We start from the raw sequence: 15,994 nt of genomic DNA, 5'->3' as shown, positions 1-15,994 counted from the left end.
TAGGCTTCTTGAGATTGAGGAACCTCTAAACATTCTGTTACGCCAAAAAGATCAAGGATTTTGGTACAGTTGGGAGAATGTCCAGGGAGAAAGACCAACATAGAGCAGACATTTTCACCATGACCACGATTTCCATGAGATCCCTAAAAAACTGTCCAAATTCATCCTCATTTACACAAGGCCCACCTCTCCTCACTCATGGTTACAGGGTGGGATTAAAACATTTGCTGTGCCAGCAAGGAAGAACAGAAGGAATTTTTATGGGTCGAGTTTTTAAGACCTCACACAGGCTCACAGGTTTTTAAGGAATTGGACAGTCTGCAATTCATACCCAAACTAGCTTTCTCAGCCATGATATACCAACAAACAAAACATCTACAAAACTGCCTGTGAAGTCCTGGTCCAGGAAGGGCCGAGGAGTGTGTTGGAGAATAAAGACTAGAGTCCAGTAATAGTGTGAAAGTAAAAGAAAGCAAGACCACAAACACGGGATGCACGGCAAACCTCTTCCCAGAATCCTCAAGGGACTCCGAATGGCTTAGATCAAAGTAAAACCGCCTTCTTGGCTAGGAAAGTCCTCACACACCTTATCTCCCATGGTACCCACCTGACTCCTGTCTGAGACGAGGCCTGGTGTACCCTTAACCTTCAAACTCCACACCCTGCAGCCTCTCCCCTGACGACTCTGGCTAAGCACCTCCCAGGGAGCATGAACCTTACCTGCAGCTTCCTGACCACCCTCCCCACGTCCCCTGCAGAGCCCCACGAGCTGCAGCTGCCAAGGGCCAGTTTGGCTGGTGAGGAAAGAGGCATCCACACCTGAAAGGCCAGCGCCACCTGCAGCGGTGCCCTCGTGTCACTGGGCTCCCTGACGGGGTGCCCTTTTGTAAGACTCAGCACCAGCCGGAACATGGACCTTGTAGAAAGCATCATTCCGCCTGGACCTTAGCCTTCACAGCCACATGTAGATACTGCCGCCAATTACTAAGTATAAATACATTTGTATCTGACCATTCCCTCCCCTAGATCACACACAGCTGAAATAACTCTACCTCTCCCCGCTGAAGCCTTCACTCAAACCCTAACAGACAACACAGAATATGATGTATACATTTAACTTAAGGTTGAAGAGGTAGAGGAGTTGAAAGGCCTAGAAGCAGTTTCTCTGAAATCCCCCAGGGCCCTGGGCACCCCATGGCTCCAGTCTTACCCAGACCTCAAGAGAATGAACCCGTCGTCTACCCCCACCCCCACCCTCACCCCCAAATGCGGGCTTTCTCTGGCAGTTGCCCCTAGAACACAGATGGGGTTCAGAAACCTGTCCTGAGACTGTAGTAGGTAAAATGAACACTGGGTTCTAGTCCCAAATCTGCCATTACCATGACAGAAAGCAGTTATTTAACCTCCAAGCTTGTTTCCTCATCTGTAAAACAAATGAAAAGGTCTATCTCCCATCCGCCTACCAGGAATTGTTTTGAGAAACCACTTGCTAAGAAGAATTTTGTGAAAGTAGTCTGTAAACCAAGAATCGGGGTTATATTAATTTTTCCTGACCGAGACCCCAGCTGCCAGCTGTCCTGCCCGCGCTGCAGAGGGCTGGGACCTCCAGGCACAGAGAGGGGAAATGAAGGCCGTGCACGTGGCCCAGCCCCGGGTCTCCCTGGGCCTTACCTTCCTCTTCCTCGCTGCTTCCGGAAGGACCATCGGGCAGCTTGGAGCGACTGGCCAGCTTGTCGCTGGTGGTGGCCATGGTGAGGAGAAAGGCGTAGCCCAGGAACAAGGTCTTGTTGAGAGGCAGAGGCCCTCGGTGCTCGTCCAGGGCAGAGGGCTCCCCCAGGTTGTCTCCGCTCTCACAGGGGCTCACGAGCTCCCCTGCCCCCACGGCTCCTGAGAGACAGAGGCGGGGTTACCGATGGACACACCACGGCCAGGGCGTGACAGACGGGTAGGCAACGTCCTGATGGACTTTTCACAAAGACCGCTCATTCCTGTGGCCCACAACCTAGAGCAAACTTACTTATATATTTTACAACCAAAACGGTGCATAGAGTACTTGGTAGTAAATGTGTTTTTACACATTGATGGAGCCACATCAAACAGCCTGCTTCAACTGTGCCAGTTTCCAACACCCGGGGAGGGAGTGACCAGCCGGTCCAGGACCCCGGACACCGTGCTCGAGTGCACCCAGTGAATCCTCGAGAAGAAACGAGTACCTGACTCGGAGGCTGAACCGTAGGCTCATGAGGAGGCTAAGATGACAGACGGGTCATGCCTCCCTAAAATAAAACCAGCGGCAAGAGAACAGGGTGACACAGCACGTAGGAGTCAGTTGGCCTGCGTTTGGGTTCTGGGTGACCTTGGGAGACTTTTCTGTGCCTCAGATTCTCTAACTGGAAGGTGAACTCCAGCACCTGTCGCTCACGGGGATGCTGGGAGGTAATGTGTATGAAGCACGGAGGTCCCCGCTCCACAGGCCCTGAAGCTCGGCAGACTGCTGGACAGATGGGATGTCACAGGAAAACACACAGGAAAAGGGGAGCCGGGCTGCCGGACAGTGACCCCAGCAGCGTCCTCCTCGGCCAGACTGACTCCCTCCGGGCAGGCACTGAGCCGGGCCCTCTGCCTCCCACAGCCCACAGAGGGGGGGCCTCACAACAGAGACTCGGTCAATAAAAAGTGGGTTGAACTCTAATAATAAGAAGCGGAAGGACGGAAAGGGGTTGTCTGAGGGACAGCAGGGAGAGGGAGATGCAGGCCTGAGGCCTGAAGGTGAGAAGGAAGCCGTTTCCAGAGGCAGAAGATGGTGCCGGGGAAGGGAGAGATCAGATCAAAGACTGATTTCCACCTTTTTGAACAGCTGGGATTTCACCTATTTTGAATCTGCTTAAAACTCAGTGTTTTCCTTTCCCTCCGAGAACCTACAGAGAAGTCAACTAATGTTTCCGATCGAGACTGCCTCTCTCCACCCCCTGCACTCTGCTGGGAAATGGGGCGGAGGAGGGAGCTGTCTGAGCCCGGAGCCAGGAAGAGGAGACGGTGCCCCCAAACCCTGTCTCCCACAGCTGACTGCACTGGGCCGCCGTCTGGGGGAGGCGGGGAGCCTCACCGGGTTTCACAGTGGCAGACTTCCGGCCTCTCTTGGCAGGGGACCGTTCCTCTTCGGACGGGATGAGTTTCCTTTTGCCGGAGACGGCTCCGGTGGCGGCGCGCGGGCTCTCCGCGACCTTCCGGGTGGGGGTCGTGCTGCTGCTGCCGGAGGCCGTGTGGGAGGCGGGCGAGCTGACGTTGCTGCGCCGTTTCCGCTTCCCTTCCACCAGATTGTCTGTGACGGGAGAGCCAGGGGCAGGTCAGCTTCTCTCTCTAAGCCCCGAACTCCCAACAAGATGGGCAGGCCTGACCTAGATACCCCTGACCTTCCACCCCCTCCCACGGCAAAGGCCTCTCAAGGCCTCCGTACTTCCTGCTCCCGTCTCTGCCGTGTGTGTGCGTGTGCGTGTGCGTGTGCGTGTGCGTGTGCGTCTGTTCGTTCCCCAACAGACCTGGGGGGCCAGCACAATCTGAGGACTGACCGTTCGGTCCTGGGACGGAAATAAAGACAAGCTCGCGCCATCCCCTCAGCCACAGGGGACAGGAAGGCCGTGGGAGATGCTGAGTGCTCCAGAAGCCGCCCCTCCCACACAGGACCAGAGGCAGCCTCACCGAGGCTGATGTCTGCCGCCTTGGTGAGGGGCGTCACCGCCTCGTACGGGCCGAGGCCGTACTGCTCCCGCAGTCTGTTTCCTTGCTCCAAGGACAGGATGACAGCCATCCGCTTGTACCACTTCCTCTGGCCCTCTTTCTCGATGCTGTAGTACAGCTCCCCGGACTCCTTCCGGTGCCCCTTCACCACGCCTGGAGAGAACACAGAGAAGCTGGCTGCTGCTTCCGGCTGCCCGGCGCCGCGCACAAAGGCTCTGCTCTGCAGATCGGGCCAAGTGCGAAGTCAGGCGATCCCGCAGTGGGCTGAAGTCACGTTCTAACAAACCCCAGGCGTCAATCTCAAACCCCACCGCTCAGGGTACACGCAGCTAGGGCCCTGACATCGGACGTGGGAGTCTCTCAGCAGAAGGAACCCTGGTGAGTGAGGCTTGTTTAGTTGGAGCATCGTCCCAAGCACCAAAGGGTGGTGGGTTCAATTCCCGGTCAGGGAACATGCAGGAGGCAACAGATTGATGGTTCTCTCTCACATTATTGTTCCTCTCTCCCCCTCTCCCTTCTTCTCTCTCTCTAATGGAAAAGCATGTCCTCAGGTGAGGATAAATAAATCTTCCTAAAGCCCACCTTCATGGGCTGCAGGTGGTTCAATGGTTCTTGCAATGAAATGGCCTGTGGTTTCTTAATTATCACATTATAGCCTACTAATCCTTGGCTTCTTTCAAGGCTGAGTAATAATTCTTAAGCTATAGGTAAAAGATGACATTCTAAGAGAGAGCATGTGTCTGTGTGTTTATGTCTGTATAGCAAAATCAAAATAAAGATAAAACAAAGGATAAAAATAAATCCTGCCTAATTTTACTTCCCTATTATCTATGGTCCTGCTCTTGCTCTGATTCAGAACTTAAAGGTAAGGCCTTTAGGTTAGTTAGAAAAGCACAATGTGGGATATAAAGGAAACGGGGCTAGAATTGAGGGGACCTGCACCCAGGCCCAATTCTGCTACCACTAAGTGTGCAATCTTTGGCAAGATCCATTTCCAATCCTATGAAAAAGATAATACACCTTCCCCTCTATCAAGCAATAAATAACTTATACATACACACACATAATGCATATATAAAACCAGGGAATTAATATAAAGTTTTTCATTCCCACAAACAGAATGATCCATTTGTTCTCTTCGTTAGCCTATGCTTGAATGAATGACTAAAGGAAACCCAGAACCTGAGCCCCAAGGAAAACGACACAGAAGAAAACAGGCCCGTTCTCTCGCTCTGTGTGCCACAGAATCTCTCTCTCCTGCCCGTCCCTCTCCTGGCTTAGATCTCCATCACCACATAAATCACAAAGATTCCCTCAAAAGCAAAAAGAAGCCCAAGGCCAACCATCTACCTCACGCCAACGAAGAGCTAGACCCAGAAGCAGAGCAGTGCTGACACCAACAGCCTCCGTAATGGGACACAGCGTCCCCACCCTTGATGCCGTAATTCACTCAGACACAAATGTGGGGTCCAAGAGTGGTTTTACACTGAAAGAAGAACGACTGCATCTGACATAAACCACAGGTCACAGGTCAAAAAGACCTCAACCCCTGCTACAAACGGAGGCCACCAGAGCTAAGTGTCAGCCAGAACCCGACGGTGAAGTGGCCCATTTCACACTGAAGTACAGGGGCAAACACCGACTACTCAGGAATGCCAACCACAGAGTCTGGAGAGATTTCAATTGGGAGGCATTTTGCCTCTTATATCCTAATTCAGGTTCCAAAAAAATCCCTAGAAAGGATGATTTCAAATACAAACTCCATACAACATGTATCTCCAACTCAGTTCACAGAAAAGAGGTAATATGTTCAAAGAACTGGCACAGGAAACTCATAACAAATATAAATCTCTCCCTATCACCAGTACAGGGACTGGCCACTTGAAAATAAAAAGGCACATTGTCCAAACCAGAAAGCAAGTGGTGGGTGTGCAGGTGGTGGGTGTGCAGGCACTAAAAACTCCTTCTTCAGCAAAGGTACCGCAATGTGCTTGCCACACTCATCCACTAGGTTCCCGCGGGGCAGGCAGTGAGTTTAAAGCCACTGGGGAAAGAACAGAGGATGGAAAGGGAGAAGCACTAACCTCCCTGCAAACACCACCTGATCCCAGAGCTGCAGGGCGAGGTCACGCACCCACCGCCCCCGGGTGATGTGGTGAAAAGGGAACTGCACCTCTGCAGCATTCTTTTTAAAAACCCAAACTCCCATCTAATCAGGAAAAAACATAAGACAAACCCAAACCCGAATATCCTACAAAATACCTGACCAGAACTCCTCATAACTGTCAAGGTCATAAAAACCACGAGGCGATCGAAGGACCCGAGGGCCCGATACAATGGGGTGGCCACCCTGGCCTGGTCCCTCAAACAGAGAGGGACATGGGAAAGCTGGCAAAATCCAAAGGAAGTCTGGAATTCAGTTAATAGTAATAAGCCAACATTGGCTCTTAGTTTTGACAAATGCTAGTTTAAGAGAAAGTGGGTGAGAAATATATGGGAACTCTACTATCAGTACCCTGTACTTTGCAAATTTTCTGTAGATACAGAATTATTCCAAAATAACATCTTTATTCAAAAATAAGCAACAGAGATCACCAAAACAGCCAATGGTGCAACGAACCAGTGTTGCAAGACCAGAATTTCTGACGGGACGGGACGGCCGGGAGCGGGACGCTCCACAGATGCTCCCTTCGTTACCTGCACTGAAATACTCGTCCTCCGAGAGCGCTGTCACCTCCGTGTCCAGCGGGATGGGGTCGCACAGCAGAATGTCTTTGCCCAACACGTCACACTCGTACCCATCATCGAAGAGCAGCTTGTACTTCCCAGCTCCCACGTCTTGTGTGATTTTCCCAGAGTAAAAGTAGCCATTGGATGACCACTTGGCGACAACGCGGAGGCCTACGAAGCTATTGCCCGGAGAGGAGGCGTCTACGCCGTCGGAGGGACCGGCCGCGGCCTGGAAGGGGATCTCCGGAGAGTCGCTGCGGTGCGGAGCGCCAGCGCCCGTGTCCGCGCGCTTGGCGGGGTCTGGCACCCGGGGCGTGATCCGGGTGAAGGACTTGTCCTCTGGCGACATGCTGGGCGAGATGTCCTCTATGCCCAGGGGGCCGGGCACTGCTGTTTCTCTAATAGGAAACGAGAGACAGGAGAAGGCAGTGAGGATGAGAAGAGAGAACACGTATCTAGCACTCTTCCCGCTCCTTTGTCCATGGGTCTCTTCAGCCCATTCTTTGGTAACCCCGTCACAGGCAGAAGCCTGCTCTCTCAGCGGCCTCACTCTGATCCCTGCCCGCTCCCCAGTCAGTGTGGGCCCCTCTTCTCCCTCCTGGCACCCCACACACTCTCTAATCCCCTCTCTTCTCTCCTCGCCCTTTTTTTCTAAACAAGTCATAGACTGAGTGCGTCTCACACTACCCGGGTACCTGGTTCCAGTGGTCCGAGAAGGCGGGCGGCCCCTTCGCCCGCGCCCACGTGGCGTGACTGGAGCCTTCCCTCCCTGTCTGATGCCAAGGCCTGCATCACCATCCTCCTCACACACTGGCGCCCCTGTCTGACTGACCCCTTTTCTAGGACTAGAGAATGAAGACAGGTTAGTCTGATGGCACCTGCTCCTGAAGCCTCTCCCCACAGCTCCCCTCGGCCCTCACACTACACGGCGGGGCAGCAGGAAGCTGGTGCACACCCACCACCAAAGTGCCAGCTGGGGAGCGGGAACGCGGATACCAAGTAAAGGACATGCTCCTCTACCACGTCTGTTCCCCTGACAAAGCTTCCTGCTGCTGCCCTCAAAACCAGCACCGTGTCTCTGCCCTGCCTTCCCTTCTGCTTCCGGCTCTGGACCTCTGCGGAGGGTCACAAAAAGCGAGGGGATGTGTCAAGTTGGGCCACTACCCCAACCTTTCTGTATTCCCAATCAAAACACTGTAGGCTGCAGGAAATGGGGGTGGCAGGAGCATATGCCAGCATAGTCTAAGTCCCATCACCTGGTTTCCCACCTTTTCTAAGGAAGTCTACCTCCCAGGCCAACCCCGAGTAGGACAGGAACACGAGAGGAGAAAAGGCGCCCATTTATCCTAGGTGGAGGATGGGGCTTTCCCATCACTCCCCTTTTCCTGTGATATTTAAAATGCCAGCAACCCTGCCCCTGCTGTGGCTCTCTCTCTGGGGACCCTGTCTGCACCTCGGTTTTCCTGGGCCTCCTCGGGAGCTGGGCAAGGCAAAATCTGCGGGTTCTGTCCCGCTGGTTTTCCCTTTGAGAGGTCCGGCTCCTCGCCCTGAGCTGCCACTGCTGTGAATGGCTGAGAGGCTCGTCCCACTGGAGGTGCGGAGGAAGCTGGACGCCTTGGAGGAAAAGGAGCTGATATCCCCCAGGTCCCCTGAGGAGCCCCCAGTCTTTGAAGGGGAAATTTCAGATTCACACTCCCGACACTCTACAACTGGCTCTTCAGTCTCCTGCAAGGAAGAAACGGATACAAAAGCTAAAAGAGACCACAATAACATAATGCTAATGTGATGGATGGAAAATCCTAGAGATGGCAAGAAATTTCAATTCAGGAAGATGGAAATCAGGAATAATGGAAATGCTCTACATCTTGTTTAGAATAGTGGTTACATATAACTGTTAAAAACCACTGAACTGAATAAGACCTACAAATTCTACAGAGAATACATTATAGCATAATAAAAAATACAAAAAATAAAGGTGGTATAAGACTGGGAAGAGAGAGACCTCTATCCTGAACTGTTATCTTTGTACTGGACAAATTCACAACCTTTGGCTACCAAGAAACAGCAATGCTTCTTTCCCCGAGGACAGAGGCGAGTCCCTGTCAGAAAGGCAGGTAAGGAAGGAGGTAGGTGGTCAGAGAAGGGAAATTAGTGGTTGGGAGCCATTCTGGTACTGGATTAGCAGTGGGGTAGCATTACCTGTTTCTTTGGCATTAGGTATTTTATATTACCTTTCAATAAGTGATCAAGGAAATTTAAAAATTAGAGGCTAAAAATTGTATTACTATTTAAAAAATATATATATTTCTTTATTGATTTCAGGGAGGAAGGGTGAAGGAGAGAAAGAGATAGAAACATCAATGATGAGAGAGAATCATTGATCAGCTGCCTCCTGCACATCCCCTACTGGGGATTGAGCCCGAAACCCAGGCATGAGCCTTAGCCTGAATTGAACCTGGGACCCTTCGGTCTACAGGCTGACGTTTTATCCACTGAGCTAAGCTGGCTAGGGCTGTATTACTATTTTAAAAATTAAGATAAAAAGATAATAAAAATATATGAGTTTTCAGTAACTCTAGAGGACAGAAATGTCAAAATGACTATCTCACATGCCCCCTTTGATGGAGCCCAGGGTAAGCAGCCTTCCAAGGCTAATTCCCAGGCTCATGGGAGGAGGTTCTATAACCAATCAGCCATGTCTCCTGTGTTACAGGACTGAGAAATTGCTGACAGGAGCTGCACATCTGCCTTTCTGCTCTAGTGCATTATTGTATTAACTGTCAAAAAACAGCCCCAGCCCGTTTGGCTCAGTGGATAGAGTGTCAGCCTGTGTACCAAAGGGTCCCAGGTTTGATTCTGGTCAAGGGCATGTACCTCTGTGCAGGCTCCTCCCAGGCCCTGGTCAAGCAAGACTCATGCAGGAGGCAACCAATCAATGTGTTTCTCTCAAATTGTTATTTCTGTCTTTCCCTCTCTTTCCATTTTCTCTTTAAAAATCAATGTAAAAATATCCTCGGATAAGGATAAAAATGTGTATGTGTGTGTGTGCACGTGTGTGTATAATACACTCTTCCCTCAGAAAGCTTGCAATCTTTCTGGGAGACAGTATGAACACACATTTTTAAATAATGCTATGATATGACTAAATAAATATTTGGACCATTCCCTTCTTGAAAATAAGTCCTCCTTTAGAATTTTAAGTCATTTTCTCTTCCTTTCATTCTAACCCTTTGGCTACTTTGATTTATGTTTGTATTTGGGTTCTTCCTTAGTTTATTCCTTTAAAATTGGTATTTCCCAAGACTCTTTTCCCACTCTTCCATCTTTCCCTGGCTAGTCTTACCAGACCCATACCTGACTATCCACAACACAATGATCACTCAGCTCCAAACTCTCAGATGCAAATGCCTACTAAGCTCATCCCCAAGGACATCTGAAATTTAACCTATCCAACACCCAAATCTGTCCATTTCCTGCCTCGATGAGTGAACCCTGGCTATCCCCAGTGACCTGCATTCTCTGCAGCTCTCTCCAGCAGAGGCTGATTTTTCTCAATCAAACCTCAATTCAAGAGTATGGAGATGAGAGGCCGCTTTACTCCCTTTTGCCTCTAATAGACCATTTCTCTTTCCCGTCCCTCTCTCCTACCAAGCCACTATTTGTCATTCTGTTAAACTTCCCTCCCCCTTTCCCTTGTTACTCACCAACACCCTCCAATCACTTCTTCTCAAGTATGAACACCTCAACTCCTGGTACACAGCCTCTCTTCCTTCCCCACCTCTACTTCTGCTATCATTCTCTGTGACTTACATCCATCAAATGACCCCGCCAGCAACTCCCAAGTGTCCTGGTCTAATTACCACCATTAACTGTTTCTTCTACTCTACATCGTCCATCTGTTACTAGGGTCAATAACAAACTGCACCATTTCCAGAAATCTCAATCAAAAACATGCCCTCAATCACCAACTTGACTGCTCTAGCTGGGTCAGGTCAGCATCATCTGCCAAGGTCGTTTGACTGAGACAGCTGTTGTGAACCCAGAATGTAAATTAATTTCTTCTCCTAGTCATGGCAAATTGTAGGGGAAAGGTCTGCACAGAAGGCTGGGACTCCAGGTGTGTTTCAGTTAGAGAGCAGCTCAAAAAGCAGTAGCCAGATATGCCTGCCTTTGCAACTGTCCAGCAATCAAAGTTATTGCTTTTATCAATATATGATTTAGGCCCAGGCTCCAAGTTGTCCTGCTATGATGTTTTCGATGTATTTGCTTACTTGTTTTCCTGTATATCTCTCCTACTATATAGAGGCACTAAGCCTCTAATTAATAACAATGGTATCTTTGCTCACTGAGCCTTCTATACAGATGCCCTTTCCCTTTAGCTCCCAGTATATAATAACAGTTAATGGTGGTAATTAGAACAGGACACTTGGGAGTTGCTGGTGAGGTCATTTGATGGATGTAAGTCACAGAGGCCACATGAAGACAAAGATCAGAACTACCTTCTTTCCAAGACATATCCCCCAAATCTAGCATAGTACCTTCTACAGAAGAAGCCCTTAGTAAATATTTATTGAAATAGGATCTTCTCTTTCAAACTGTGTCCTATTTATATTCTCTATCTCAGTATATGGTAAAAAGCCCAGACATTTAATATGATTCTAATATGATTTCTTTCTTCTCCCTCAATCCCCACATTCAGGAATTCCCAGTCTATGTATTTTTTGTATCTACTCATACTCTTACTGCCACTGTCCTAATGTGACATTCATTACTTCCTGTCTGACTATGCCTCTAAACTCAATGCACTCCAATCCATTTACACTATTGCAAATCTAACTTACCCAACATGCATTTTTTAAAATATATTTTATTGTTTTTTCACAGAGAAGAAGAGAGAGGAATAGAGAGTTAGAAACATCGATGAGAGAATCATCGATCAGCTGCCTCTTGCACACCCCCTACTGGGGATGTGCCTGCAACCAAGGTACATGCCCTTGACCGGAATCAAACCTGGGACCTTTCAGTCCGCAGGCTGACGCTCTATCCACTGAGCCAAACCGGTTTCGGCCCCAACATGCATTTTATTGTATATAACAAAAGCCTAATATGCTAACTTGTCTGGTCATCCATTCAACCAATCAAAGCGTCATATGCAAATGATATGCCAAGACCATTCAACCACTCAATGTGACATGCACTGACCACCAGGGGGCAAATAGTTGACCAGTCGACCAGTTTCTATGATGTGCACTGACCATCAGGGGGCAGTCGACTGGTCAGCCAGTAGCTATAACATGCACTGACCACAGGGGGCAGAATTCTGACCTGTAGGTTAGCTTGCTAATGGGGTCTGGCCAATCAGGACTAAGAAAAATGGGCCGGACACAGCCTGGAGCCCTCCTGCAGTCCCTCCCCGGCTGGCCAAGTTCCCGTGTCCCTCCCGAGCCCTGATTGTGTATTGGTGGGGTCCCTGGGCTTTGCCTGCTCCCTCCTGCAATCGAGGACCCCTAGGGGGATCTCAGAAGCTGGTTTCAGTCGAATCTGGTAGGCAACACCAAGGACCCCACTAATGCATGAATTCGTCACTAAGCCTCTAATGAATAACAATGGTATCTTTGCTCACTGAGCCTTCTATACAGATGTCCTTTCCCCTTAGCTCCCAGTATATAAAACTTTCAGTGTCCAACTCTAATCTAAGTATATCACTCTTTTCCTCCAAATTCTCTAATGGCTCTCCATCACAAAGAAGATAAAATCTAAATATCTTTCTTGATTCACGGAGTCCTTATGCTCAGGCCCTTAACAACCTCAACAACATCCTCTCTCAGTATTCACTTTCCTACTGTTCTTGTCATACTGAGCTTCTAAAAATTCATTAAGCATGCCATGCCACCTACATATTTACCTAACTTTTACTTCTGCCTGCACTGTCCTTCTCCTCCAACCCTAAATGTTATTTGCCACACTCTTGAGCACTACATATTCAGGTAGGCCAGTGGACTCCATCCCTATTCCTCACACAGCTTTCCACCCCTCCACTACAGCAGCCAACAAGTTCTGGGTTCGTTGCATGTGAAGTGTAAACTCCGAGAGAACAGGGACCCTGTCCTTTTATCTTCATACTCTCAGTGCCTACCATAGTTCTAGGATCTTAGTAAAAAGAACCTGCTGGTAAATAAATGAATAAAATCTTTAAAATATAATATGATAAACAAGGGCTATAAGAGATGAAGGAAGGAAAGTTCCCAGAATCCTCTGACCTCAACCTGTCCACCTTCACACCACTACACATCTTTGTGCTGCACACCAATTAGACTGTTCACACCTGTGTTTTCTCTACTTTCTGCTTCTCTGCCTTTGTTCATCAAGCCTTGTATAAGAATGCCCTTCCCTTATCTTCCAATATCCTAAGCCTTCAGTATACAACTCAAAAACCTTTGGCCATCATCCAGACAGCTTTTATGAAAATTTCCCTTCTTCCTTTCGGAATACATCACTTTCAGTCTTAAAAGCCAGCATAATAACGAAGCTGGTGTGGCTCAGTGCTTGAGCATTGATCTATGAACTAGGACAGTGGTCGGCAAACTGATTAGTCAACAGAGCCAAATATCAAAGGTACAATGATTGAAATTTCTTTTGAGAGACAAATTTTTTAAACTTAAACTTCTTCTAATGCCACTTCTTCAAAATAAACTCGCCCAGGCTGTGGTATTTTGTGGAAGAGCCACGCTCAAGGAGCCAAAGAGCCGCAGTTTGCCGACCACAGAAGTAGGAGGTCATGATTTGATCCCCAGTCAGGGCATATGCTGGGGTTGCAGGATCAATCCCCAATATGGGCGTGCAGGAAGCAGCCAATCAATGATTCTCTCTCATCATTGATGTTTCTCTCTCTCTCTCTCTTTTTTTTTCTCTCTCTCTCTCTTCTCCTCTCTGAAATCAATAAAAATATATATTTTTTAAAAGGCAGCATAGTGCTGCCGAGACCGGTTTGGCTCAATGGATAGAGTGTCGGCTTGGGGACTGAAAGGTCCCGGGTTCGATTCCAGTCAAGGGCATGTACATGGGTTGCACATCCTACCGGGGATGTGCAGGAGGCAGCTGATCGATGATTCTCTCTCATCGATGTTTCTAACTCTGTATCCCCTCTCTCTTCCTCTCTGTAAAAAAATCAATAAAATATATTAAAAAAAAAAAAAAAAAAAAGGCAGCATAGTGCAGTGCTTAGGAAGGTGGGCTCTAGAACTAGACTGTCTGGATTAAACTCCAGTTCCTTTATTAGCTATGTAGCCTTAAGCAATTTATTTTAACTCGCTGCCCCTCAGCTTCTTCATCTGCAAAATGGGAATAACAACATCTATGTCATTGCTAACTGAAGATTAAATACATTAAATCATTTAAATTAGTGCCTGGCATATAGTTAGTGCTCTTTAAGTGTTAGTCATTACCATTCTTTTATTTATTGTAATTATGGCAATGTTTTCCATAGGGGTACGATAAATATTACATTAAGGAATATTTATGACATGGAACTCTATTTTCTCCCAGAGTATCTGGGAGGCCTGCTGTTTCCAGAAATATACTCTACACAGCACCATATAACCAATTAAGTAATACGTGTAACACCTGATATAGCACCTGGCACAGAGTTCATTGTAACTGCAACAGTTACAAAACCTTTACATGAAAGCAAATTATTTTTCTATAAAGCTCTAAGTTCATAATTTTTACAAAATAGTAATAACATTGAAAAACAGTATGCAAATATAAAATTGAAGATGAATCAACATTTTAAAAGAAATATTTCTGGATTATTATTTGGAATACAATAAATAAAGAATGTAAGACAATTTCTCAAATTAATGTCAAATGCTTTCTGACATGAGAGCCACAATGGCCCATTAATAAACAATAGCAATAATATATTTTATTTAATAAAACCATATACCATAGTTTAATTCTCCGAGTATAGCTTCCTCTATAACTAAACTGGCAGAATTAAACCAAAGTGCCTGAGTGAAGGAAGAAAATAGCTGTGCCTCTTATCAATGAAATAAAATGGTTCCCAAATACTAACATATAAACCAAGAAAGGTGCCAGTTATAAAATCTGACTAATCTCAATATTAGTTGTAAACAAAGTCAGCACATAACACTGTCCAATATAATAATCAATAAATGCTAATATTATGCTGACACTGGGAGTGAGTCCATAAAGGTACATGGCTTACCAACAGTTCCATAACCACATTTGATGAAGACCAGGAAAGGACACATGAATAAATATGAAACATGTGAGAAAGCAATGATAAACTTTGAGAAAACATATGCAGCCTAGCAGGAAATCCTAAATTTCATTAGTTTCCAAAGATAAAAATAATACATGAAATCTTTATATTTATTTATAACAGAGATTTATCCATCTATTCTTTATAAAAACGGAAAACATGATGGGACTGATTAAATAACCAGCCAAAGGTCAACAGCAAACCCATGGTTGGAAAAGACAGAATTCAGGACTCTTAGCTTCTGAGCTGGTTCTTACATATTTCTGTTTTAAAAATGGAGGGTAACAAAGTATTTTAGTACCTAGATGCTCAGGAAAGGGGCTTGGGGATGTGGCATGAAGTGAAAGAGTAATTTTTCTATTGAAAGAAATTTGCCACATAGACCCACAGTATATAGTACCTCAGTAACTTTTCTTTCTACTTCTGTTCCATCCACATAATACACATCTGTGATGACACGAGTGACAAGCGTGCGAACCTCGTGGATTGTTCTCATGTGCCGATGCACGACATGGCCACGTGGAGGCTGAGGCATATCGAGCTCTTCCTCACCCTGTGGAGGCAAATGCGGAAGACAAACATGGGTCTCACTGCAAACTGGCAGAGCGGCAAGTCAACTTCTTCAAGATGAACACTCTGCAGAGGTTCCATGAACCTGGTGGACAAAGTTTTCCAGCTCCTTTGTTTTGCACTCACCTAGAGATAAAAACAGGGATGGACCACCTTTACAGCCAGAGGCTAGGAGAATCTGTATCAGTGTCACCAAAAATGACCTCTTCCTGTCTAAATCAAAATCATAACATCTAGCACTTATACTTAAGATATTTAAGTAAAACTTTGATCGCCTAAAAATACATTGATTTTAAATTTTGATCTTTCTGATTTTGATGCTGACTTTTACAAGTTTATACTTGAAACAGCTCTGTAGTTAAAGGCATTCTTTAGGACTTTACGTAAACCAGACTGGCATCTGTTGATCTCAGTGCAGTCTTTTTTACCAGCATTAGTAAATAAAACTATAGTTGAGTTATACCTGGAACAAGACACACTGATTTATCCTAGAATTAAATATAAAATATTGAACCTATCCCAAATAATATATTATAACTAAAGAGCTGAACTAGTGTCCAGAAACAGAAAATATCAGAAAATTAGGATTTTGCATCTAGATCAGTAGTCGCCAACCTTTTGGACCTAACAGCAGTTGGCAACCGCTGATCTAGTCATACCATCCTATATAAT

General features: G+C 46.9%; 1 protein-coding gene across 7 annotated transcripts in view; it reads right to left on the bottom strand.

Moving 5' to 3' along the window:
* The window catches only part of TP53BP1 (tumor protein p53 binding protein 1), a 97,994-nt gene that overhangs the window by 4,535 nt on the left and 77,465 nt on the right, over positions 1–15,994 (bottom strand). For 6 of the 7 annotated variants that reach the window (XM_045583253.1, XM_045583239.1, XM_036443967.2 and 3 more), the window contains 7 exons: positions 15,153–15,305; positions 7,922–8,193; positions 7,164–7,313; positions 6,436–6,866; positions 3,700–3,891; positions 3,107–3,322; positions 1,672–1,887 (listed from right to left, as the gene is read on the bottom strand). In XM_045583253.1, the coding sequence (XP_045439209.1) occupies positions 1,672–1,887; positions 3,107–3,322; positions 3,700–3,891; positions 6,436–6,866; positions 7,164–7,313; positions 7,922–8,193; positions 15,153–15,305 (1,630 nt within the window). The remainder of the gene's footprint in view (positions 1–1,671; positions 1,888–3,106; positions 3,323–3,699; positions 3,892–6,435; positions 6,867–7,163; positions 7,314–7,921; positions 8,194–15,152; positions 15,306–15,994) is intronic. The other variant, XM_045583255.1, reaches the window with a different exon arrangement.

This window comes from Pipistrellus kuhlii, unplaced genomic scaffold (assembly GCF_014108245.1).
Source record: "Pipistrellus kuhlii isolate mPipKuh1 unplaced genomic scaffold, mPipKuh1.p scaffold_m20_p_1, whole genome shotgun sequence".
In the NCBI taxonomy this organism is placed as follows: Eukaryota; Metazoa; Chordata; class Mammalia; order Chiroptera; family Vespertilionidae; genus Pipistrellus; species Pipistrellus kuhlii.
Note: the sequence above shows the minus strand (reverse complement) of the source record. Positions and strands in the feature narration are given on the sequence as shown.